This window comes from Oryx dammah, unplaced genomic scaffold (genome assembly GCF_014754425.2).
Source record: "Oryx dammah isolate SB20612 unplaced genomic scaffold, SCBI_Odam_1.1 HiC_scaffold_10, whole genome shotgun sequence".
Taxonomy (NCBI): domain Eukaryota; kingdom Metazoa; phylum Chordata; class Mammalia; order Artiodactyla; family Bovidae; genus Oryx; species Oryx dammah.
The window spans coordinates 29052683-29077206 of NW_024070194.1; the positions used below are offsets into that span (position 1 = coordinate 29052683).

Sequence of the window (24524 nt, forward strand, 5' to 3'; positions counted from 1 at the left end):
CCTCTGCCTCCAGAAGCTGAGCCCAGAGGGCCCCTGACAGCCTCGGAGCACTTGGGAGAGGGGGCTGGTCCAGGTTGGGGTCGGGCGGTTCTGGGGGTTGTGTCCTGGGGTCCAGCAGGGGAGGGCTTGGGGCCTAGACTGGGTACCTTTCCCCGCCCCCACCACAAGCTTTGGTTGGGTCAGGCCCTGAGGCTGTTGGGTGGACTGAGGGCTTGGGAGGGCCTGTGCTTGGCTGGCCCTCAGACCGGGAGGGTTGCGGAGAAGGGGTAGGTGCAGAGGAGGCTGGGCAGGGCAGAGTGGGGGTGGCCTGGGCACTGGAGAGTCCCACAAATGGCTCGGGTTTGGGGTCACAGGTCCTGGGAGGCGATGCTAGATGAGAGGAGGCTGTGGCTGCTGGTGTGACCCTGGGGTCCTGTTGCTGCTCCAGGCTGCCAGAAACCCCCTGCCCATTACTCATAGCTTGGCCTCTTGGGGTGACATGGTGACCCTGGTCCCTGAGGGGCCTCCCCATGGGCTTCTCTGGGACAGGCCCTATGAAGCAAGGGGTACAGGTGTTTGTCCCTTGGTGCTTTGGGCCTGGCCCTGCAGGGTGATGGGTCCTTCATGCTGCGGCCTGTGTTCCCCGGCTCTTGGAGAGATGTTCTGGGCAGCAGATCGAAGAGCTGGTGGGGGGGTGGGGGAAGGGGCGGAGGCTCCGGGTGGGTGGGGATAGGCCAGAGCAGTGACGTTGGAGAAAGGGGCCTCATAAGTCACGGCCTTCCTGTGACTGCAGTGGGACAGGAGCACACGGGACCAGGGGACGCTGCCTGGGGACAGGAGCAGGTTGGTCTCCCCTGGAGCCTGGGTGGGCAGGGGCTGCTCCCATTAGGGGCTGCTCCAGGTGTGTGATTTGAAGATGAGCTTGACCTAGAGAGGTTTCAGGGTGGGGGGAGCTGAGTTCCTGGGGGTGCAGCAGGACCGGATGCATGGGGTCTGGTGGGGGTGGGGCCTGGACCCGTAGGGTCACGGGTGGAGGAGGGCAGACACTGTCGAGGGATCCTGATGACATCTTTGACCTCTGTGCCCCTGGCAGGGTCCCACAGAGGTTCCGGGGAGGGCAGCCTGGTTTCAGAGTGTGGAGGAGGGTCAGAAAGTGAGGCCACCGGGTAAACTGTGCCTCGTTCTCTAGCCCCTCCACAGCCAATTGTGCCCCCCACAGGACATTGTGAGCCCCACCGCCAGGGGTGTGGCTGGGCTGGGGGTCCCAGGGGCCTGAGATCCTGCCCTGCGTTCCTCTCTTTTCTGTCAGCGGAGGCCGGGAGGGAGCCCCCCAGGACCCAATCCCCCTTCAGGGCTTCCCCCTGTCTCACTGAGAGGCCGGCTCTGGGGTCGAGAGGCTGGTGTCCTGGAGGGCGGATTCTCGGCCAGGACACCGGGTCCTGCTCCAACTGGGGTCCCACCTTGACGCTGCTCAGGGCTGCAGGCAGGACCGCCCACCTGGCCCTGCTTCCCCCCCAGACCTCTCGGCCCTGATGCTGGCCACCCCAGGCTGGTCTAATGACAAGTAAGTGGGCAGAACAGCAACCAGGCCCCGTGTGGGGCTGTCGAGAAGGATGGGATGCAGAAGCTGGTGGTGGGCAGGTGAAGGGCAGCTGACCTGTGGACCCAGGAAGCCCCCCAGGCCTGTTGGACACCAGCCCCTGTAGACAGGAGGGTGGGCATCTGGAGGCGTCTGGGTGGGGCTCAGTCCCCAGCCCACAAGGGCAAAAATGAACAAACTCTGGCTTAGAGATCAGGAAGGGAGGGACGGACGGACAGACAGTCAGATAGGTGGCTGAGTGGCCTCTTCTCCTCCTGCAGGCTGCGCACCATGAGCGTCCATGTGTGCCCTCACCTCGGAGTCGGCCTCTGTCTGTATCTGAGTGTTACCCTGGGGCTCAGCCAGGGACAAGGTGAGGACACGGGTAAGGGTTCCTGGAACTGTGGCTCCCGCCTGACCCCCCCAGGCCATACCTGCCCAGGGCACAGGCCCCCGCTGCGGGACCAGTCTTCCTCTGGCCCTGAGCAGCTGCTGCTCCCAGGGGCTCAGGTACTCAGGGGACAGAGACAGGAAGATGGCACAGCTCTGCCACCAGCGTCACCCTCAGCTGTGTGGCTTGACCTTTGGCCTTGTGGTTTTTCCTTTTAGTTGGCTTTTTGTGTGTTATCCATTTGTTAACACAAATGTGCATTAACGCACTGTGCATTTGATTCACTCTTGCATTAGTGATTTTTTTTTTCATCATTCTCTGGACACGTTTTTCATTGTGAAATTTTCAAACAACAGGATCTAGAGTGAAAAGTGACCCCCCACACACACCCCCGAGGAGAGCCCAAGATGCCGCCTCCAGCAGGTCCCTGATCCTTTCAGCTCATTTATGGCCACGGGCAGCACCTTGGTCGGCTGTCCCCTGTCCAGCGAGGGGATGCTCAGCTCCCTATGGGGCGTGTCCCTTTCAGGGTGATGCTCAAACCCGTCAGGGAAGTCTGGGGAGACCAACCCTGGGAGGTGGTGTTTGAATCACGCAGCGAGCTTCCTCCACACTGCCCCTCAGCCACATCCCTGGCATGTGTCCAGCTCCCACGGGTGCTGAGAGGGGAAGAGACCTCTGAGCTAGTCCTCACAGGGGCGCAGCCGGGGCCTGTCACACAGCCACCCAGCCTGGAGTCCTGGCTCCTCTAACTACCTTCTTACCAGCGGCACATCCTCCTGGCTGTGATTTTGCTCACAGATGGTTGCGCCCTCCATCCCTGGGGCTCTGACAAGATCCCCCCAAGGGGACCAAGTCAGTAAGGAGCCCCAGACACTCACACGTAGACAGCATGAGGCCCATGCAGACTCTGGGTGGACTGCGGCGGTGGGGTGGTTGGAAGATGGGGGTGGGACCCATACGTCCAGGCTGCCCTTCCCCAAGAATGGCCCTGTAGGTGGGCGCCCCTGGCTGGGTTCTGTCTCCCCGGCGCCTGCCAAGGCTCCGACCTGCAGACCCATAAGGCAGCTCGGGATGCCCCCCTACAACATTGCAGGGGTGCAGGGAGACAGAGGCTCTTCATGAGCTGAGCCTCCCACTCACAAGCGTCTTTTCAAGGCCCCCACTGCCGAGACATTCCTGCCTTTCAGCTCATGCTCCAGGGAGCAGGGGGCCCATCCGGAGGCCCAGCTCAGCTGCTCCCCGCTCTGAAGCAGCCATTGTGTCTGCCACGGGCTCCCCCCAGCCCTGCCCTTCCCCTGTGCCCCTGCCCTGAGCGGGGCAGCCAGAAGAAGCCAATCTCTGTCCCCACTTTCCAAATATAGTCACCCACACCAAGGAGCTGCCGGAAGCTCGGAAGTCAGGCTGTGCTGGAGGGCTCAAGCCCCAAGGCCCCTTCCTCCTCCCAGGACGGCCAGGGCACCCGCCCCAGGGAGCCCCCACCCCCAGGCACCCCCACTCCTAGGCACCCCCACCTCCTGGGCTGTGTGACCATGGCAGCAGGGGGTCTGCAGCTGTGTCTCCACTGCACTTCGGGGACTCAGGCGGGGAATCGGGAGGGGTGGCCGGCCACTGCTGGAGCCTGGGTCTCCACTGGGTCGGTGGGCAGTTAGGGCCACTCTGGGATGCTGGCCTGAGCCTAAATCCATGGTGCGAGGCACCCCTAATAGAGCCAAGAGGGCCTCTCTGGACAGAAGTCTCCCCCACCCAGATCTGCCCGGCAGCCTTAGACTGCGAAGGGGACCAGTCCTCCTCCAACCCTGGCGGGGGGGAGGTGGGCTCCTCTTCTCAAATTTCCCCCCAGTGGCACTGGAGTCCCCTCGGAACCTCAGAGGGGCTGAGCCCCAGAGGGGCCACAGCCTCCTTGGAACCTCAGGATGGGGCCCCACAGCTGGTTGGGGAGGTCCCAAGGAGGATCAGTCCAGACCGCCTGTCCTGCTTCCCCAGCGAGTGGCCGCCTGAGGCTGACAGTGCTGCCTGAGGACCGGCTGCAGATGAAGTGGAGAGAGTCAGAGGGAAGCAGCCTCGGCTACCTGGTGCAGGTGAAGCCCAGGGCAGGTAGGGGCCCGCGCCTTGCCTCTGTGCAGACCAGTGGTGAACGCGCTCAGCACGGCGGTCGCAATGCTGGCTCCCCTGGGCTCTGCCCTCCCTCCTCACTGTCTCCCCGCTAGCACAGGGAGGTTGTGGCTGGAGAACAGGGCCCGTAATGTCCCCGCCATGTGTCCCCACACCTGGCACGTGCAGAAGGCAGTCAACGACTTTGCAGAAACAAGGACCCTCCCCCAGCTTAGAGCTCTCAGGACCCTGACAGTGCCAAGCCCGAGTGGCAGACTCGCTCCATTTTAGGAGTTAAGATTGTTTGACGTTGGGCTTCAGCTGTTTCCAGAGCTGACCTGTCCTCAGAAACCCTTACTCCTGGGTGGAGCTCTTCAGGGTCTCAACTCCAAATAATTAGGCGGGGGATGTGCCAAGGATGCACTCCTCAGAGGGCCTGCCCGTCCATCCCTCCCTGGCAGGCAGCAGGAACCCGACAGACCTGGGCTTAAATCCTGATTCCAAGCAACTGTGTGACTCGATTTCCCATCTACAAAACGGGTGGGGGCTTGTGAAAATTAGGCAGCTTGAGTCATGGGAAGCACCTGGGACCTCACCCTCCCGGCCTGTCCCAGCTCCCCCTGCAGGGCTGGGCCCAGGCTGGGGGCTGTCCACTTGGCAGGATGTTGGATGACGGGCAGGCTTGTGAGTCCTTTCTCTCTTAGTCCCCTTTCTAGCACCTGAGGTCCAAGAATTGCCAGGTATTCCTGACCTCTGATCAGTCACTCCTATTGCCTCCATGGCTGCCTCCCCTGAGAGCACGGCAGCATGCCCTTGGAATTGTTTCTTTGTTTCTAGTATAGACTCACAGTCACACTGGGACGTGCTTACAGGCTCACTGCCATGTGCTGTCCAGCCCCTGTCCTCCCCACGTGCAGCCCTGTCTGCATTGACACCTCCATGGTGTCCTCAGCGCTGCTCTGATGGCACCTGGAGAACTTACGGATCCCCCGGTTGACCCTGAGATGAGTCCCTCTGGGGAGGAGCACAGGCCACTCCCATCAGGTCCTAGAGAGAGATACACAGACCTCTCCCTCTACTCCCTCCCCTGGCCCAAAGGGAGGAGCTAGGGGAGGGCAAAAGGGGGTGCCAGGCAGATTTCACCACTCCCAGCACACATGGACACACATGTACACACATGCACACCTGCAGGCATAAGTGCACACACACTTGCAGATACCACCCACCTCGGCTGCCTTGATCCCTCTCCCCACCCCCACCCTAGGGGACCCAGAGCAGGAGGTGATGCTGACCACCAAGACCCCCAAGGCCACTGTTGGGGGACTGAGCCCCTCCAAGGGGTACACCTTGCAGATCTTCGAGCTTACTGGCTCAGGGAACATCCTGTTGGCTCGAAGGGAGTTTGTGAGTAAGTGCCCTGGGGGTACATGTGTGCAGAAGAGGCTGGGAGCTCATAGCGCCTGGATGGGCCTTTGCGGGAAGGGATGTGTGGGCAGCCCCAAGGCCTCTACACCCCCTGCAGGGCAGTGGGGTCCTGATATCCCATTGCATTTCTCTGCAGTTGAGGATCTGAAGAGTAACTCCGTGAGCAGGAGCGGCCAGAGGCCACTGGGGGCAACCCTGGAGCCCACCCCCTCCCTTGTGAGGAGCCCAGACCTTGAGCCCCCAGGGGCCCTGGCCCCAAGCCAAGATCCACCCACGCTTGATGGGGCCAAGTCGAGGGACGGTACGTGCCTGGGAACAGGGGGCAGTCTTCAGTGCCTCATGGTATTCATGTGGCCAGGAGGTCCTCCTTCTGTCTGCCCTCACACTCCTGCACTTAAGCTTGGCTGCCTGCTCCTGACTTCACTAACCCACTGGGGCAGGTCAGCTGCTGGGAATGTCCTTGGGCCCCAGTGCCTGGTCCCACTACCTCGACCTCCCTCAGGTGCCCCCCAGCCTGAGTGTGGCTGGTGAGGGGTAACACAGCTGTGACCCCCCCCCCCCGCCCAGGAGTACCTGGTGAGGAGCAGCACCCACCCAGGGGCCCCACAGGGGCAGGCCCTGCTCAGCCCACCCCAAGCCTGGAGGGGCCGAACCACCCCAGGACCTCAGCTGGAGGGAGGAGGGAGCCAGGTGAGACGGCTGGGGTGCCAGCATCTGTGGGCTTGAGGGCGGGACCACAGCACAGCATTTCCCATGAGGCCCTGCAGGCAGAGATGTGCCTCCCCCACCAGACCTGGGATGTTTCTGATTTTGTCTCCCCCATGAGACTTGGAATGGAAAAAGACACCTCCTTCCTTAGACCTTGCGTGGAGTCCTGGGGTCCAGGCTCTCCACTGTCTCCCAGTGGACTTGGGGTCTTACAGGGTGATCTCCCCCACAGTGCAGGGCCTTGAGGCCAGAGGGTGCCTCCCGCATTCAGTGAGGGTCTCACCACACCTACCCAGCCAGGAGCCTCCAAGAGAGTTGTTTCTTTGTTTCTAGTATAGACTCACAGTCACACTGGGACGTGCTTACAGGCTCACTGCCATGTGCTGTCCAGCCCCTGTGCACAGGAAGCAGGCCCCTCCCCACGTGCAGCCCTGTCTGCCCTGGGGGGGTCTGGCCCTGGCTCTGGGTCTTGGCCTGGAGACACTGTTCACAGCTCTGGGAGCCCCAGATGAAGAGGCATGGCTTTGTCTCCAAAGAGCTCCTGGTCCTTAGGACAACCCTCCTCACACACACAGTGAGGCCTCAGCCTAGAGCTGGTGGAATGGGCATCCACCTGGCACTGTCCATGGTGCTGACTCACCCCAGTCGGCTCCCCTTTGGACAGCCTCTACCAGCTGGGCCTGGGAGCTGGTGGGCAAGGAAGGTGCAACTCGCCCCCTTGGACAATTGAGCAGTGACCAGCACTGGCCAGGCCAATAGAGGGTGGAGGTTCCAGAGCAACTGGATGTCCTATGAACCCCCTTTGGGGGGACTCAGGGAGGCTGGGACAGCAGGCTGAGCTTCATGTGTGGTTTTCTAAGTCTGGTGAGACTCTGGTACCTGTCCCCCAACACTTTGCTGCCCACCTCATTTGAAGCCAGAGCCCTGCAGCCCCTCCTCCTCTACCAACCTCAGGGAAGGAGATCCTGGGGACTGGAGCCCAGCCACAGGCAGTTCAGGGTCCTGTAGCAGTGATGACATTGCCCAACACCTCATCTCCCTCCCCTCCCACCCCCAGGCAGACCCCAGTTCCGCTGCACACCCCCCATGCCTGCGGACATGATCTTCCTGGTGGATGGGTCCTGGAGTATAGGCCACAGTCACTTCCAGCAGGTCAAAGACTTCCTGGCCAGCGTCATCGAGCCCTTTGAAATTGGGCCGGGCAAAGTCCAAGTAGGTGGGTCCCAGCTCTGCCCTGTGCCCCGCTGGGGTAGTCCTCACAATTCCACTCCCTACCCCCAGCTTTGAGAAGGGAGTGTGAAGTGAGGGAGGAACCAAGGCTAAGTTCTCACCCAACCAAGCAAAACTGAGGTCCCCACCTGCACTGGGAAGACAGCTAACTCCCAGGGGGACCTTGTGTGGAAAGTGGGGCTATGCAAACATGCCTTCTCGGTGACCTGGGCAAGGCTGTGTGTGTCCTCCCCACCTGCGGTGTGCTCACGCCCCCTCACAGCCTGATTCAGTATAGAGGAGACCCCTCCCCTCCCAGTCTGACTCAGTAGAGTGGGGACTCCTCCCCTTCCAGGCCTGACTCAGTACAGTGGAGCCCCCCAGACCGAGTGGGACCTGAATGCCTTTGGCACCAAGGAGGACGTGTTGAATGCTGTTCACAACCTCCGCTACAGAGGAGGAAACACATTCACAGGTCTGCCTGGCCCCAGCCCCAGCCTCGGCCCCACCCTCGAGGTCCATTCAGGTCTTGTCCCATGATCAGTCTCCCTTGCACCCTCAGATAAGGAGAGGCATGCATGAACCACGCCTGAGTCCTGTGTATTCATGCCTTTGCAGAGGGCCAGTCTGCCTCGTTCATCCATGGTGAACGTGGCAAGTCAGGTAGTCCTGTTGAAAACAAGTGGCTCCTCTGGTCAGTAGAGGCTCCTGGGAGGGCCCACCAACAGCTCGGGGGAGCCCTGTTTTCAGGAGTCCTCCTCAGGGGAGAGGACTGCTGACCCAGGCAGACCACACCCCCATGGCACAATTCCCTCCCTGATCCCCATTCACCCTGTGCACCCTGCAAGGTGTGGGGAGCCAGCCCCTGGGTCTCAGGTGCCTGTGAGGGAAGGAGGGGGGAATCCCTGCCCTCCAGGCACCCGCAGCCTGAAGGGGCCAGGACTGCCGTGGTGGGTAGAGCAGGTGGCCAGTGGCTGGTGGAGCCATTGCGGGTGGGCAGGAGTGTGTGTGGGGGCATGAGCACTCTGCTCTCACTGTGCCCAAGGCCTGGCCCTGACCCATGTGCTGGAGCAGAACCTGAAGCCCAGAGCAGGTGTCCGTCCAGAGGCGGCCAAGCTGGTGATTCTGGTGACAGATGGCAAGTCCCAAGATGATGCCCACACTGCTGGCCACGTGCTCAAGGGTCTCGGTGTCGACATCTTTGCTGTGGGTGAGCAGCTCCTCCCCGCCGGGCTCTCAGTGGGCGTTCTCACAGAACACAGCAGGGTGGCTCCCGGCTCCCCAGGCTGCAGGTCTTGTGGCCTCTGAGCCTCAGCACCCCCTACTGTCTCCCAACGCCATCTATGAATGGGAGGAAGAGTCCCTGCTCTGAAGACCTGAGTTCCTACCTGGGCAATCGGAGGTGGCCACACAAGTTGGCGTGGGCAGCCTGGCCACTCCCTGGTGAAGTGGCCAGTTGGCAGTGTCATCTGTGGACATGTTTGTGGCCACTCCCTGCTCCCCACACCATATGGCCTGGGGACCTCTCTCTCCTCCCATAGCCAGCTGGTCACTAACTGCATCCCTTGGAAGGGACCTTCAGACCTGGGGGCAGGGCTCTTGGAAGCAGAGACCCTGCTCTGTGCCTGACCCCAGCCCCTGGGTGAGCAGGACCCCAAGGAGAGCACACTGACCTCTCTCCTGGCTGCAAGCTCCACAGAGACGTGGGCAGGCATGCCACAGGCACCTTCACACCAACCTGTCTCTCACGGGCACCTGGCCAGGTGACCCCATTCTGGGGCCTGTGGCATCTGGGGTCCTTGGGAAGGGCCCTCTGCCGACTGGGTGACCAGCAGGGACCCAGTGGTCCTGACTGCACAACAAACAAGGGTGCTGGGTGGACTAACCCTCTCCTCAACCCTGCGGCAGGCGTGAAGAACGCTGACGAAACCGAGTTGAGGCTCCTGGCATCCCAGCCGCTGGACATCACTGTCCACAACGTGCAGGACTTCCCCCAGCTCGGCACACTCTCCGGCCTACTCAGCCGGCTCATCTGCCAGAAGGTCCAGGGCAGGAGCCCGCGTGGGGGCCCAGGTGAGCGACACGGCTGGCGCAGGGGCAGGGTTGCCACACAAGGTGCAGCCCCACCAGGTCCCCTCCCACTGGGCTCTCAGGGCTCCCAAAACAACTGGGGAGCCCCTGTCCTTCCTGGAAGTGGCCGCCAGGGGCGCAGGCAGAGCCACTGACACCAGCCTCCCCCTGGGCCTTGGCTCCTCTCCCTCCCACAGCTACACCGGCCCTGGACCCCCCTCCAGCTCCCACCAGGCTGGTCCTGACCCAAGTGACCTCCTCCAGCATCCTCTTGTCCTGGAGCCCGGCCCCACAGCCGCCCCTCAAGTACCGGATTGTGTGGAGGCCTTCCAAGGGCGGCGCCCCCAGGGAGGTGAGCACCGCCCCCAACCCCCCTACCACAGGCAGGGCTGGAGTAACGCCCACGGGTGACAAAATCAAGGTGAATGAGGAGCAGGTGCAGGAGGTGTATAGAACCACGGCCCCACACACCTGTGGATGGCAGGGTTGTGCTCATGCCTGTGCAATGGGCTGATGGCCCAGACCTGCCCTGGGGACACAGCTGTGCAGGGAGTGAAGGCTGACCCAGCACCCCTGCCTGCTCCCCTGCACCCCACCAACCTGCTCCTCGTGGCTCCTACTCCAGGTGGTGGTGGAAGGGCCCACCTCATCAGCGCAGCTGCACAACCTGACCTCCAACACTGAGTACCTGGTCTCTGTGTTCCCTCTCTACAAGGCTGGCGTCGGCGAGGGCCTGCAGGGCCTGGCGACCACAGGTGTGTGCGTGAGCGCAGGGTTGTAGGGGCTTCCCCCACCTGCAGCCTTCCCTTGGAGCCCGGCACCCTCAAGGTCGTCTGAGCCCAGGCAGGGTACCACACCCAGCAAAGGCCGAGTCATTGGGCCGCTCTGACCCTCAGTGTCCTCTTCTGAGCACAGGTGGCATCCTTTGTATCATAACCCTAACACAGCAGAGACCCATTACTGTTGCTGCCACACTGTGGAGCTGCCACCTTGCCTGGCCTGCAGCTCCCCAAGGACTGCGTGAGACCCCCCCACCCGGCAGCTTTATTGAGATACACCCCACAGTCACCTGTTCACAGCGGGTGATACTGTTGTTTTCCATATAGTCCCAGCATTGTGCACCCATCACCCTGTAGGGAGCCCCACACCTTAGTGGTCACCCCAGCCCTCCCCTCCCTCACAGTCCTTGCAGACCCCTGATCTGCTCTGTCTCTGGGGTTTTCGGATCCTGGACCCTCCATCTAAATGGGACCACACAGGCTGTGGCCTCTTAACCCCAGGCCACAGCCCTCCCACCCTCAGGGCAGGTGGCCTTTATAGAAACCTGCAGGGTGATCCAGAGTGAAATCAGTTCCGAGATTTACAGCCAGTCGTCTGTCCTCCCCCACCCCTGCTGGTCTTCTCCTCTCTGTCTCCACCAGGACACACCTAGCCCGTGCCTAACCAAGGGACTGACAGGTTCTGTCCTCCCCCGACTCCTGCTGGTTGATAGGTCTGATTTCTGCCTGCTGCCACATTTTAAAACTTTCTGCCCCCCTCTCCCCCAGCACCCCTGCCCCCACCCCAGGCGCTGACCCTGGCTTCAGTAACACCCAAAACTGTCCGCCTCACCTGGCAGCCCTCAGCAGAGGCCACCCAGTACCTGGTGCGGTGGTCACCTGCCTCCCCCAAGGGCGAGGAGGAGAGGAGAGAGGTACGGGGCACAGAGGAGATGAGGGGGCAGGCACAGGGGGAGGGGTATAGGGAAGGGGGCAGGGGGGAAGGGGCAGGCAGGGTGGGGCCAGCGTGAGTGTCCCTGCAGGTGCGGGTGGGGCGGCCGGAGGTGCTGCTGGATGGCCTGGCCCCGGGCAGGGACTATGAGGTGTGGGTGCAGAGCCTTCGAGGGGCAGAGACCAGCGAGGCCCAGGGCATCCGTGCCAGGACCTGTGAGTGCATCCTGCAAGTTACTGCCTACTCTGGTTTCCCCCAACTTTCCACGGGTGGGGGACCCCAACCCTATCCAGTAGTCCCCCAACCCCAGCTGTCGCCTGCCCTCCCCTGGTACCCATGGGGCAGTCCTAAGGCCTTGGTGTGCCCTGCAGCCGCCCTGGCCACCCCCAGACGCCTGAGCTTCTCAGACGTGAGCCATGATTCAGCCCGCGTATCCTGGGAGGGCACCGCAAGACCTGTGCGCCTGTTTAGGGTCAGCTACGTCTCCGGCAAGGGAGGCCACTCGGGACAGGTGAGAGCAGGCCTGCAGGTCCAGGGGGGTGATTTGTTCGCGGGGACCAGCGCCCTTAGCCTCCCCGACCGGGCCCCTGAATTCAGGGTCAGTGGGTGTGACCGCGTCCCCCGAGGCTCAGCCTCAGCAGTGCAAGGGGAGTGGAAGGCAGCTGACCCCACCCCAGCCCTTGTGGGCCCCAGTCCTAGTCAGGGGGGATAAGGCAGAAGTGAAGCAAAGAATTGTAAGAATCCTCACACGTGACAGGCTGGACGGGATGTGCTGGGGGAACAGGCCCTGAGAGGTGGAAACACCAGTGTGTTGGGGGAATGGGCAAGACCCCTCCCAGGGCCACGGATTCCGCTCCCGGTCCCCTCCCTCCAGTCTGGGAGTGGTCGTGGGGCAGGCCTGGGTCTCCTTCTGGCAGGAGCTGCCCACCTCCAGCTGCCCGTGTTCCACCCGCCGCCACTGCAGATGGAGGTTCCTGGGAACGCCACCTCGGCCACCCTGAGCCCCCTCTCCTCCTCCGCCACCTACACGGTCCGCGTCACCTGTCTCTACCCTGGGGGCAGCTCCTCTGCCCTGACTGGCCGCCTGACCACACGTGAGTGGCTGCCGGGGTGGGGTCCCCAGGCCACCTCCCTCTGCTCCCCTGGGGGATTCAGACCAACACGAGTCAGGTAAGGGCAGGTACCTGGACAGGTGTGGCGGTGGGGCCCGGGACCAGTGCCTGGCCCGCAGCCCCTCTGGGAAAGGGGACCGCAGGCACAGTGAGTGGGGACTGGGGTCCCCTCTGCCACCCCAGCCTCAGTCTCCCTATTCCAGGGAAAGTCCCCAGCCCGGGCCAGCTGTCAGTGACAGAACTGCCTGGGGATGAAGTTCGGCTCGAGTGGGCAGCCGCGGCAGTGTCCGGCGTGCTCGTCTACCAGATCACGTGGACGCCCCTGGGAGAGGGGAAGGCCCATGAGGTGGGGGAGTGGACCCTCCCCACCCCAGCTCCTCCCGTGAGCCCAGCCCTCAGGGAAGGACACCTCCCCCAGGTGGACACCAGTCCCTTTTCTCCACAGATTTCCGTCCCGGGGAACCTGGGCACGGCCGTCCTGCCTGGCCTGGGGAGGCACTCAGAATATGAGATCACCATCCTGGCCTACTACCGGGACGGGGCCCGCAGTGACCCTGTGTCCCTCCGTTACACCCCCGGTAGGTGCCCCTGCTCTGCCCCAGAACCCCCCACTCCGTGGGCCTGACAGGCAGCCCCTCCAGTCCTGACCCTGCGAGTGGGCCACTGGGTCCACAGAGCCTGCCTGAGCCCTCCAGGCAAAATCCCTGGGGTGGCCAAGGGTCCAGGTCACTTGGTGTGACACCGCACCCAAGGTGGTTCCACAGCTGGCCTGGTGGCCCTGTCTGGGCTGGGGCACTGGGCTGCGTGGTGGCCATGGTGGGGGCCGTGGAGTGGGAGAGTGGCGGGCATGGTGCAGAATGGAGGGGAAGCGTTGCCATCTGAGGTGCCCCATGCCTCATGCTCCCCCGCAGTCAGCCGGAGCCCACCCTCCAACCTAGCCTTGGCCTCAGAGTCGCCTGACAGCCTGCGAGTCAGCTGGACACCCCCAAGCAGCCACGTGCTCCACTACCAGCTCTCCTACGCGCTGGCCTCAGGCTCTGGACCCGAGAAGTCGGTGAGTCTCCCTGAAGCCAGGAGGCCATCGCCCCACATGGGCCGCCAGATCCTGGGCTTGGGGAGACATGTCCCATCCTGCCTGTCGAGGGGGCCACTCTTCTGCGACGGGACCCACAGACAGGGAACCAAGATGCCCAAACTAGCGGAGATGCTCAAGTGATCATCTTCACCCCGCCTCCGCCCAGCTCTCCATTCCAGGACCCAGTAGCCACGTGACGATCCCTGACCTGCTGGCAGCTACCAAGTACCGGGTCCTGGTCTCAGCCATCTATGGAGCAGGGGAGAGCGTGGCGGTGTCTGCCACGGGCCGGACGGGTGAATTGGCGCCAAGATCCCAGATCCAGCATACTCCTGCCAAGCCCAGGACCCTGGCAGCTAGGATGTGTGGGCCCTGTGACTCCAAGATGTACCCCGCATTTCAGAGCTTAGTGAGAGACCCTCTGGTGCAGGATTAAGGCCACTGCAGTCCAGCTGAGCACGTGCAGGCTGGCGTGGAGGGAATCATGGCTGTGGCCGGCCTGCAGAGGCCCAGGGCTGGGGGATGGGTGGTGTTCTTCTGGGTCTGTGTCCAGGAGGTGCAGGGCAGACGTGCAGCTTATAGGAGCAGGAAGCCAGACACATGCCACAGACGGGGTAGCTGCAGTGTAGTCCAAGGCCCACTCTGGGCTGGCCCCGCCCCCGGGGTATCAGTGGTCCCTGAGGTCCCACCACCCCCAGGCCAGGACCCAGCTGAGAGGAGCCTCAGTTTCTGTTTGCTGTTCCTGCTGCTTCTCTCGACGATCAGACGCTCAGAGTAGAAGGCCCTCGGCCAACCACCCCAGCTTTCCTCTGTGTCCCTTCCATGGTGTTGCCCAGTTTTGACTTGAATACTTCTGGGGACAGGGGCCTCACTACCCATGGCTCAGCACCTTTCCTCTTTTGGGTGGCAGGGAGCCACTTCCTGCCCTGAGAGTCTCAGTTCCTGTCCACACTCATATGTGAACACTCAGAGTGTCCACACAGTGCCTGGAAGTGGAGCAGGCTGGCTCAGCCCGGCTCCAGGATGGTGTGGACCCGGGCATGTCCAGGTCTCTCCCGGCCTGCACCTAGGGCATCTCACCTCTCGACGCAGACCCTGTGGGAGCACCCAGCCAGGTGCTGTCTTCCTGGGGGTTGGACAGTGTCCTTGTCCTATCCCTGAAGTGTGGGGACCACAGGGCAGGGCATCTGGCCACAAGGGGCCCCTCCCTGCTGACCCTTACCCCTGTCCCCTCTCAGCAGCCTGCCCAGCCCTCCACCTGGATGGCTCCCCGCCAGGTAGGTCCCACTCTGGTGTGGCAGCTGCTCCCCACCAGCCCCCACCCACTCTTCCTCCTCTGGGTCCTTGTTGGGGGAGGGTGGCCTGGGTTTTGGGTCAGGCAATGCTGGGGCCCGTGGGTCCTGCGTGGCCTTTGTGAACCTGTGCTGACCAGGAGGGGGGCGGGCGAGAGGCTGAGCCTGGGTCCACAGCATCACATCTTTACTGCTTGGGTCTGAGACCCTCCCCGGAGAGAAGGCTGACACATGGCCCCTGCGTGGTCAGGGAAATCTGCCAGGTGGGGGCAGTGGGGGGGTAATGAGGGTGGGGGAGCTATCTTGGTAGCTGGGTCTCCTGAAGGATGTCCAGAGCTGCTCAGACCAAGCTTCAGGGCCAGCCGAGTTGGGGTGGGAGTGGGAGTGGGATGGGCGAGGTTCTGGGCACTGACACTTGTGGGGAGGTGATGGCTGTGGGCATGGAAGGGCCAGGTTGGTGCTCCCTGCATGTCCTTCCTGAGTCCAGGAAGTGGGGACGAGACCCCTGAGGGCCGACGTCCCTGCACTGTCTCTGTGGCTTCCACAGTCTCCTCTCACCAGACACGTGGTTTTCTACTCTGCCTCCTACTCACCCCCACCTCCCCTCCTGTCTGATGGTGCCCTCCTCCCAAGGCTTTGACCTGATGGCAGCCTTCGGGCTGGTGGAGAAGGAATATGCCTCCATCCGCGGCGTGGCCATGGAGCCCTCGGCCTTTGGCCCCACCAGGACCTTCACTCTCTTCAAGGACTCTCAGCTGACCCGTCGGGCCAGGTGGGAGCTGGGGCGGGCCGGAGAGCAGGAGGGCACCCTGGGGAAATCAACTGGGCAGACTCCCGGGGGCACATGGACTCCGGGAATCTGAGTTCCATAAATGAATAAATCTCCTGTGGGTGGAATGAGGCCCCTGGAGGTGGGGTGGGAGGGCTTTTCCCCAGGTGGCACTTCTGGGCAGGGGCCACCACCTTTGTTTCCCTGAGAACTCCTGCTTCCTGTATGCTCTAATTTGATCCTGCAAATCTGCACATATCCAGGATTTGTGAGAAGCCACTGCTTTGTGACTCACCATGACCATGGCTTGTATGGCCCCCGAGGTCTAATAATCACGCCTCTTCATATACGGGGGTGTCTTTAACCACACGTTGGAACTTCCACATGCACAGCATAATTTTTCTTAAGTTAAAATGTTTTAAATTGCAAAGGTAAATCATGTGCTTTATAATATTGATAGGAATTTGAAAAATACAAATTGCAACTCTGGGGTTGCAAAGAGTGGAGGGCTCCCAGGAGGTGGCAGAGAGTAGGAGCTATGAGGAGAGAATGTGGGGGAAGGGCACTAGAGAAGAAGCAGCATGTGCCAAGGGGATGGCCTCCTGCCCCTGTGGGGCCATCCCGGTGGTCCCAAGCTGCTCCTGTTGAGACCCGATAGGGCAGGAGGAGAGGGGAGTTCACTGCTGACACTCCCCGGCCTGGCCTTGAGGACCCCACTCTCGGTCCCCAGTGTCCGACCTCCTCTCAGGCCTGAGGTGCCCTTCCTGTTCCCTACAGCGACATCCACCTGGCCACCCTGCCCCTGGAGCACACGGTTGTCTTCCTCCTGCGCCTGCTCCCCGAGACGCCCCGAGAGGCCTTTGCACTGTGGCAGGTGGTGAGCGAGGACTTCCAGCCCATCCTCGGGGTTCTGCTAGACGGTCAGTTGGAGGGACAGCAGTGGGTCACGTGATGCTCTGGGAGGTCCTCTCCCGCCTTCTGCGTGGGAGTCTCATGTGATTCTTGTCCCATCCCCCAGCCGGCAGGAAGTCACTGACCTACTTCAACCGTGACCCCAGGGCCACCTTGCAGGAGGTCACCTTCGACCTGCCCGAAGTGAGGAGGATATTCTTTGGGAGTTTCCACAAGGTACTGGAAAGTCCTGGAAGGACCACAGCTCATGCCTTCCTGCCTGAGACCCTCGGTGCTCCCAGGTTCTGGGACAGACCCCCAGGTTCTGGGACAGACCCCCATTGGGCTCTGCAGGACACAGGCTGCCCTGTCACCATGGCACCCCCCAGAATGCAGGAACTTTCATCTGCCCTGGATGCCCCCACCCTAATCTGGGTCAAAGAGCATCCAGCCCTTGCTCCTGGTCCCGCAGCCCCTGGGAAGGGCCATGGGGGTGTCATTGTACAGAATGAAACTGAGGCCCTATGAGGGGTTTCAGGAGACGTGGGGTGGTCAGGATCCAGATGCCAGCCCCAGGAATAGTCCCTGCCCCTCCCTGCTCTGGCCCTGGACCGTGGACATGGAGGGAGCCCATCCTGGCTGGGGCCCCAGGGAACCTCCTGCTGTCTCCCAGGTGCATGTGGCTGTGGGCCACTCCAAGGTCAGGCTCTATGTGGACTGCCGGAAGGTGGCCGAGAGGCCCATCGGGGAGGCCAGCAGCCTGCCTGCTGCCGGCTTCGTCATGCTGGGCAGGTTGGCCAAAGCCCGGGGCCCCCGGAGCAGCTCAGCCTCGGTGAGCCAAACCATCTGGGGCTGGTGGGCTCCTCCTACCTCCTGTGACAGCCACACCTGACCAACCCCACCCCTCTCTCTTCCTCTCCGAAGTTCCAGCTCCAGGTGCTACAGATCGTGTGCAATGACTCCTGGGCAGAGGAGGACAGGTGCTGTGAGCTCCCAGCATCGGTAGGTGGCCAAGTGCCCGCTGAGGGCAAGAGTCTGGGCATAGACAGGCCATCCAGGTCATCTGGAAGAAATCCAGACAGGCTTCCTGGGGGAGGTGACCCACAGGGCCGGAGCTGAAGCTCAGGGCAGCTGGATGGGTGTCCTGGAGGCCCTAGGGCAAGGAGAGCTAGAGCAGGACAGGCAGCCCCCAGCTCCAGAGTGGCTGCTGCCACGTACTCAGGGCCACTGCCCTTTTCTGTGGGCTCAGGCACAGGAAGGGGTCCTCACTGACTCCCCTGTGTGCCCACACTGGGCTTGGCCCTGCCGAGGGCTTACAAGGGAATGAGAGATGGCATCCTGTCAGCAGGCTTGTACCAGGCAGCCAGGAAGGTGGCAGCCAGGACCAGGTCCCCACCCTTTACCCCTTGCCTTCCTGGACCCTGCAGTCAGTGCAGATACTGAGCTCTGGGGTTAAACAAGAGCTGAGGAGGGGGTGCATTTAATGGCGGGGTCTCCTTTCTCCCAGAAGGAGGGAGAGTCCTGTCCTGCCTTCCCATCTGCCTGTGCATGTTCCTCACAGACCCCTGGGCCCCCGGGCCCCCAAGGACCTCCGGTGAGTCCTGCAGTTCCTCCCTGGGGTAACCACGGACTCCAGCAACATTTCACTGCCAGTGTTGATGGATATGGTCCCCTCCCCAAGCCCCAGCAGATGTCCCTGGGCCTGCCTCACTGGTGGCCAGAGTTCATGAGTGTCTTGGCTGCCTCGTCCACCCCCGGCCCTTGAGTTCCCTCCTGGAAGCCCCTTCCTTCCCACTGCAGCCTTCTCCTGAGCCAACCCCTCTCTGGTGTTGGAGCCCATATGTTCCCGCCGGGGGTGGGAGCCCAGCCCAGCCCAGCCCAGCCCAGCCCAGCCCAGCCCAGCCCATCCCCAGCCACAGCATGGTGCTGGTCATGGCCTGGCCATGAGTCACAGCTCCAGGCCTGGGCCCCACTGTCGGGCAAGTCCAGACCCTCTGGCTGCCTGGAGGGTGCAGGACCCATTTCGGTTTGTGGTCCACAGACCTTCCCAGAGAGGGGCCAGGGCTGGAAGCCATGAGCCCATGTGTGCGGTAACCGGTGACTGTGGAGGAGGCGGGCCAGGAGGCACTGGCCCCCAGAGTCCCTCCCTCTTCTACCATGAAGGTGGGGACTGGAGTCCAGGGCACTGCCAGGGGAGCCAATGTGCAGCCCAGCCTTAGCCTTGCTTGTGCCTCTGCAGGGCCTCCCCGGGAGGAATGGAGCCCCAGGAGAGCAAGGCTTCCCAGGGCCCAGGGTGAGTCATGGGGCATCCTGGGGGTGGGTGCAGGAGTGAGACCCCCGCAGCCCAACCCTAGGCAGGAGGGGGACCCCAGTCTGGGCACCATGTGGCGGGCAGTCTTGGGCGCCTGGCCGGGCCTGTGTGCTCTGCCCTCCCCTGTGTTTCTCCCATTAGCCGCTCTACCCCCTTGGAAGTTGCTGGATGCATGTCCTCCGGCCCCGTTCAGCTGGCTTATATTTTCTCCTTCATTTGAGGGGCTCTAGGTTTTATGGGAACCCTGTGCCCTGAGCTGTGACTAGTGTACTGAGTCCTGGTCTCCTGGCCCGGCTTATGACATATGTGGCAGGCAGATTTAGGATCCCCTTTGTCTCGTCAGCTATGTGGGTCTGTCTCCACGGCTCCTGACTGGCTTTGTATTTAAAGGCCTTCCTTAGTCTGTGAGGACCACCTCCTCATGGGCCTCAAAGTGCTTCTAGCACCTTCCAGCCTGGCACTGTGGTTCCTCCTTCCTTCCCAGACCACTGCCCCTCGTTCCTCTATTTATTGAGTAGCCAGTCCCCCACCCCCGCTGCTTCAAATGCGGTCTAATCACATCACCAGCTTTGCACGGAGTCCAGAATCCAAATAGCTCTTCAGACACAGGAGCAGCCACTGTCCAGGCAGGGATGGGCGCAGCTCTACATCCTCTCCCCTAAACCCCTTGTCCTCTCTGTGTATTGTTTTTGGGCCCCATTTCTTACTCAAATATCTTATTTGCAATTGTTTTTTAGTTTCATATGGTTGCCTTAGACTTCCCTGGGTTTTATTTACAGCATTTGCAAAAAATCATATCACTGTCTCCTTTTCAATTTTCTCTTTCTTTTTAAAAAATTTTTCTTGCTTATTTCTCTGGTGTGGGTGACACTCCAGAGTTTGTTAAGGAACCCCAGTGATAGCAGACATATCCTTGTTGGCTTCATAGAAATGCTTCTGGGGTTTGCCCGTTGAGTGTGGGGCCGGCCTGGGAGCTGAGACAGATGGATTTTGTCATGTGATAGTCAAATCCTAACCTTATTTTATTAGGAGACTTTAGAAATCAAGAATGGGTGTTAAATAAGATTTAGTGCCTCATCAGCTGCTCTGAACACAAGCAAATTGTTTTCCTTTTTGGAGCTATTAGTTTGGTGAATGATTTAATCTCTCTCAAATGCTGAATTCTTCCTGCTCCCACTAGAAGCCGGCATGGTCACTGAGCCCTCACCACACATTTAACAGGCTGTAGGCTTCTGTGTGCTCATGTTTTATTTAGGATTTTCACATTGATATTCGCAAATGGGAATGCCTGTGGTTTTCTTTCTAGAATTTGGTGCATTGATATGCTTTAACTCACAATTATTTGAAAGCATTCTTTAAAAAAAAAAAAAAGACTGCAAATCAAGCCGTTTAAACGGTATTGGTGGCCTCTGTCCCTTAAAGGTCTGGTAGGCTGTTCCGGTGTCTGGGGTTCGGAGCTCTGTGACTGGACTGTCAGAGCTGGCCCAGCTCCTATCTATAGAGCGGGATTGCAGCAGGACCCTCTCAGGGTGGGCCATGAGGGTGAAGATGCCTGTGTGCGGGCAGGTCTGCCCCCCCACCCCCACCCAGGGCAGGATCAAAGGAGGGGCTGCAGGAGGAGCCACATGCCTCCTCAGCCCCCCACTCCCATGTCTCCAGGGAGAGCCTGGGCCACCTGGACAGATGGGACCCGAGGGTCCTGGAGGTCAGCAGGGGTCACCAGGCACCCAGGGCCGCACCATCCAGGGACCTGTGGTAGGTGCTGCCTCCCCCCGCCCTGTCCCCCTACCCCCTCCCCTCGCCTTCCCGCCCAGTCCATCTTCCCCCTCCAGGGTCCGCCAGGGGTCAAAGGAGAGAAGGGGGACCATGGACACCCCGGCTTGCAGGTCAGACCACACTGGGGACTCGAGGGCCGTGTGCTCGGGACAGAGCCTCCTCTTCTGGGTTGGACCTCAGCCCCAGCCTGGCCGATCACCTCTGTTCTATTTCAGGGCCAACCCGGCCTCCAGGGCACCCCCGGGAAGGTTGGCGTTCAGGGACCGAAGGTGGGAGAGAAGCCTGGCTGGAGGGTCTTGAGATGGAGGCAGCGGGGGCTTCCTTCTCTGCCCCACCCTTCTCTGCATGGCCTGCCAGTGGGGAGGGGAGTGTCAGTCCATACTGACCGGGGGCAGGTGCGGTCACTGCCCAGGGTGGGGCCAGGCCCTGAGATGGGCCAGCTTCAGCCAGGCACAGGCATGTACCCCCCATGGGGTCTTGGGGGTCTCGGGGGTCATCGTGGGAGGGGCTTGCAGGGGTACATGCCCTGCCCCCGCCCACCCTTCCTTTGCCCTCAGGGAATGAGAGGCCTGGAGGGGACTGCTGGACTGCCTGGCCCTCCAGGCCCTAGGGTAAGAACTGCTTCCTCCATGAGCACCCCCAGCCCTGCCCACTCCACTGGCATCCCTCAAGTTTCCTTGAGGCTGAGCTGAACATGGTGACCCAGGGAGGCCTCTCTCTTCTAGTCTGGGGCAGGGACTTAGACTGAGGTGGGGTGTGTGTCCTGTGCTCAGGAGCAACAGAGGTAGCCCCCCTATCCCACGCCACCAGAGAGGTTGGTAGGAAATGCTGCATTTGTGCAGCCCCCAGCCTCGCCTGCACCCTGACTGCACACAGCAGGAAGGTGCCTGAGCCTCTGGTTGGGCCTGGGAAGGGCGGACGGGTGGGTCTAGCTCCCTTCCCACTAGAGAGTGGAGGTACCCCCCTCACTTGGAAGTATCTTCCTCCCAGCTCAGTGTTCCCAGAGGTCCTAGCTGAACTCAGAGCTGGGGAGCTGCTCTGGGTGGGAGGCTGGGGCCAGCAGCCCAGACCCGGCCAGGGTCTCCTGGGCTCAGCCTCACTGGGTGCCAGGGAGGCCAAGCTGCTCCTCCTGCAAGAGCCACCCCTGGGAGGCCCGGCCTGCAGCACACCTGGACAGCTGGGAACCAGTGCCAGTGTTCAGGGTGGGCCGGGACTGCCCTGGGTGGGTGAGGAAAGCAGGGCCTGCTGGGTGGGTGTGGGGCTCAGCTAGTGCGAGGCTGGGGACAAGCTGAGGAGTCTGATCTTGGTCCAGGGTGGGGGGACTCGGAGGGAGAGGCCACCCCCGGGGAACAGCCGCCAAACCCAACCTCCCACTTTCATAGGGTTTCCAAGGTACTGCGGGGCCTAGGGGCAGCAACGGCGAGCGAGGACCCCCAGGGGCCGTGGGGCCCACAGTAAGTCCCCTCTCCACCCAGCCCAACAGCCACGGGGCCCAGTTGTGTGTGCTGATGCCCAGGGGTGCCCAGCAGCTGGTACATTTGTAAAGCGAGGCTGACGCAAAGCTCAGAGCAGAGGGGGCCTGGGACTGCCCCCTGCTAAGCCCGAGACAGGTTGGGGACAGGTGGGGGTGGGGCTCCCCAGCTTGGGCTCCAGGGGTCAGGGTGGCGGCAGACCTGGCCTGCAGGCTGGGTGGGGCCTGGGGACAGGGAAGCCTGAATTGGCCGGCTGTCTCCCTCTTGCAGCAGCAGAGGTGGGTCCTCTGCTCTCTGGGGACTCCTGGGTCTCTGGGCAGCTGCGGGGTCCAGGCACTTCTCCTTTTCCTCCCACTCAGGGGCTGCCGGGGCCCAAGGGGGAGCGAGGAGAGAAGGTGAGTGTGCAGAGTCTGGGGTCCGGGCCAACCCTGGGGGAGCACGGGGAGGCACTGACCCCCACGCTGCCTGAGCCGTCAGCCACGTGGCCTGTTCTCCCTTGCAGGGAGAGCCACAGTCCCTGGCCACCATCTACCAGCTCGTGGGCCAGGTCTGCGAGTCCGCCATCCAGAGTGAGTGGCCCCGCCTCCTGTGGTGCCCAGTGCCTCTGTCTTCACACTGGAGGGAAGGGAGCCCTGTGCCGGGTCATTGGTGCCCCAGCCTCGAGCAGTTCTCCTGGGCCGCTGCCTCCGGGCAAGGCAGGGAGCAAGGGAGCAAGGGAGGGTCTCCCTACCTCCGCTGACATCTTCCTCCCCACCCAGCGCACGTGTTGAAGCTCCATGCCTGCACCCACGAGAGCACCCGGCCCCCCATGCCCATCTTGGAAGCCCCCAGGGCCCTTGGCACGAGCAGCAAGGCCCGGCTCCCTGGAGAAGGGGGGCATGGTGGCCCCCGCCCTGGGGACAGAGGTACTGGCCCCTGGGGGTGGGGTCTTCCCCAGTCCTGGGGCTGTGTGCTCTGAGTGGAGTCGCCATGGTTGAGGGGACAGGCTCTCTCATCCCGCACAGACCTGGGGCTGCCTGGCTGCCTAGGGTCTCCCAAATTCCCCTTCCCCAACCTCCCAGGAACCCTGAGCTTAGGGCCCCTTTCCCCTCCCCCCACCCCACCACTGCCCTTCCCCACTTCCCCTCCCCTCCCCCACCCCGCCCCTCCCTCTCTCCTTGCTAGGACACAGTGGGAGGCTTGGTCCAGTGACCTTGTCATGATCCGTCCGTGTGACAGGGCTGCGGCTGCTCACAGCTCAGATGCTGAGATGGATGGATGGGCTGATGAGGGGAGAGGAGCTCACAGGCTTGATGGGGAGGAAGGAGATGAGTGGGGGTGGGGCTGAAGCTGGCTGGGGAACAGTTCTGCACCTAGGTGGGTGAGGGAGGATGGGGGAGGGGGAAGGGACACACCCACAGCGCCTTGCCCAGGCTCACACATTTGTGGAAAGAGAGGGGTCCCTGCCCCCAAGCACCCACCACAGTCCCTCAGACATGGCTTTTGCCGTAAGCCCCCCCTAGTTTGTACCCACTGTCCAGACAAGGCTGGCAGGTGCTGCCATGATGCCCTCCCCAGCCCCCTCCCTCACCCCCCACCACGCTAAACCTCAGCCTTTGAGATGAAACAAGGATCAGTGCCTGTCTGAGGTCAGGGACTGCCAGTCCTAAACTTTCAGCCTCAACTTGAGGGCTGGACCTGCTGCCCCCAGGCCCCAGGGGGTTCAGGACCCACCTTCCCCGGGTCAGAGCAGGGCCCCCAAGAAAGGAAGGCAGTGCCACCTGCACCCCTCACTCAGGCAGATCCTCCTTCCCCTTGGGGGAGCCTGGAGCCCTCAATCAGACAGGGCAGGCAGAGGCGTGGGCAGCCTGGCATGTGGGGGCCCATGGGCCCCAGAGGAGCCCAACAGGACTGCAGGTGGGTGCAGGAGACCAGGAGGTCCTCATGGGGCTCAGCACCTCAGGGACACCCAGCCAGGCTGGCGAATCAGGGCTGGGGGCCCAAGGGTCAGTGCCCGGAGGAGTACATTCAGGTAGAGGGCTCACTGTCCTGCCGGCACCCAGGGCCTGGTGCACATGGCATCATGTCCTGATGGTGTCAGCTGTCCACCAGATTTGTCCAGCCTCTGCTTCTGCAGGACGGTCCCCCTGCTGCCTCGAGTGAGCCCGCATGTGCCCCTGGATCCTGGACACCCAACATCCGACCCCTGGAGCAGCTGGAGAAGAGGGTCCAGAGGTGCAGGGAGAGGAGGCAGAGGCTGGCCTGGAAACCTTCCTTCTGTACATTTCCTGTTCAGATAAACATGCATGCTTGTCAAGGGAGGTGGCTGCTCATTGCCAGGGACTCCCTCATCCGCCCCATCCCCCACCGAGTGGAGTCCCAGATTCCCTCCTCGACCCGCTTCTCAGAGACAAGCCGCCATTTGTCCTTGGTCGTGAGGATCCCCTCACCATGGTCTCCCTTACCCCTTTGTTCCTGTGAGGCTGCTGAAGGCCCTGGTACCCACAGCCCCACCCCTCCAGGGATCAGGCCCCACTCAGGGCTCTCAGCCTTGGGCACATTGTGAGTCAGCAGGGTGGGTGTGTTTGGAGAACGTGTCCAGCCCACCCCGAGATGCTGAGGTGACCATCCTGGGCCCAGCCAGGGGCTCCCTACCTCCCTTGTAGTGGCCCCTCTAGTAAC

General features: G+C 62.1%; 1 protein-coding gene across 1 annotated transcript; it reads left to right on the forward strand.

Moving 5' to 3' along the window:
• Positions 1–701: 701 nt before the first annotated feature.
• On the forward strand, positions 702–24159 carry COL20A1 (collagen type XX alpha 1 chain). Its single transcript, XM_040247701.1, has 36 exons — positions 702–822; positions 1840–1931; positions 3936–4046; positions 5308–5451; positions 5605–5758; positions 7238–7392; positions 7741–7860; positions 8431–8595; positions 9294–9458; positions 9653–9807; positions 10081–10210; positions 11003–11148; positions 11257–11380; positions 11537–11676; positions 12130–12259; positions 12481–12623; positions 12723–12855; positions 13189–13331; positions 13519–13648; positions 14594–14629; positions 15278–15416; positions 16191–16333; positions 16432–16541; positions 16978–17136; positions 17229–17306; positions 17812–17898; positions 18544–18597; positions 20275–20370; positions 20448–20501; positions 20607–20660; positions 20949–21002; positions 21774–21845; positions 22223–22258; positions 22366–22432; positions 22622–22768; positions 23980–24159. Exons 2-36 carry the CDS (start codon positions 1850–1852, stop codon positions 24003–24005), a joined length of 3882 nt encoding a protein of 1293 aa, XP_040103635.1. The 5' UTR covers positions 702–822; positions 1840–1849; the 3' UTR covers positions 24006–24159.
• Positions 24160–24524: the final 365 nt, after the last annotated feature.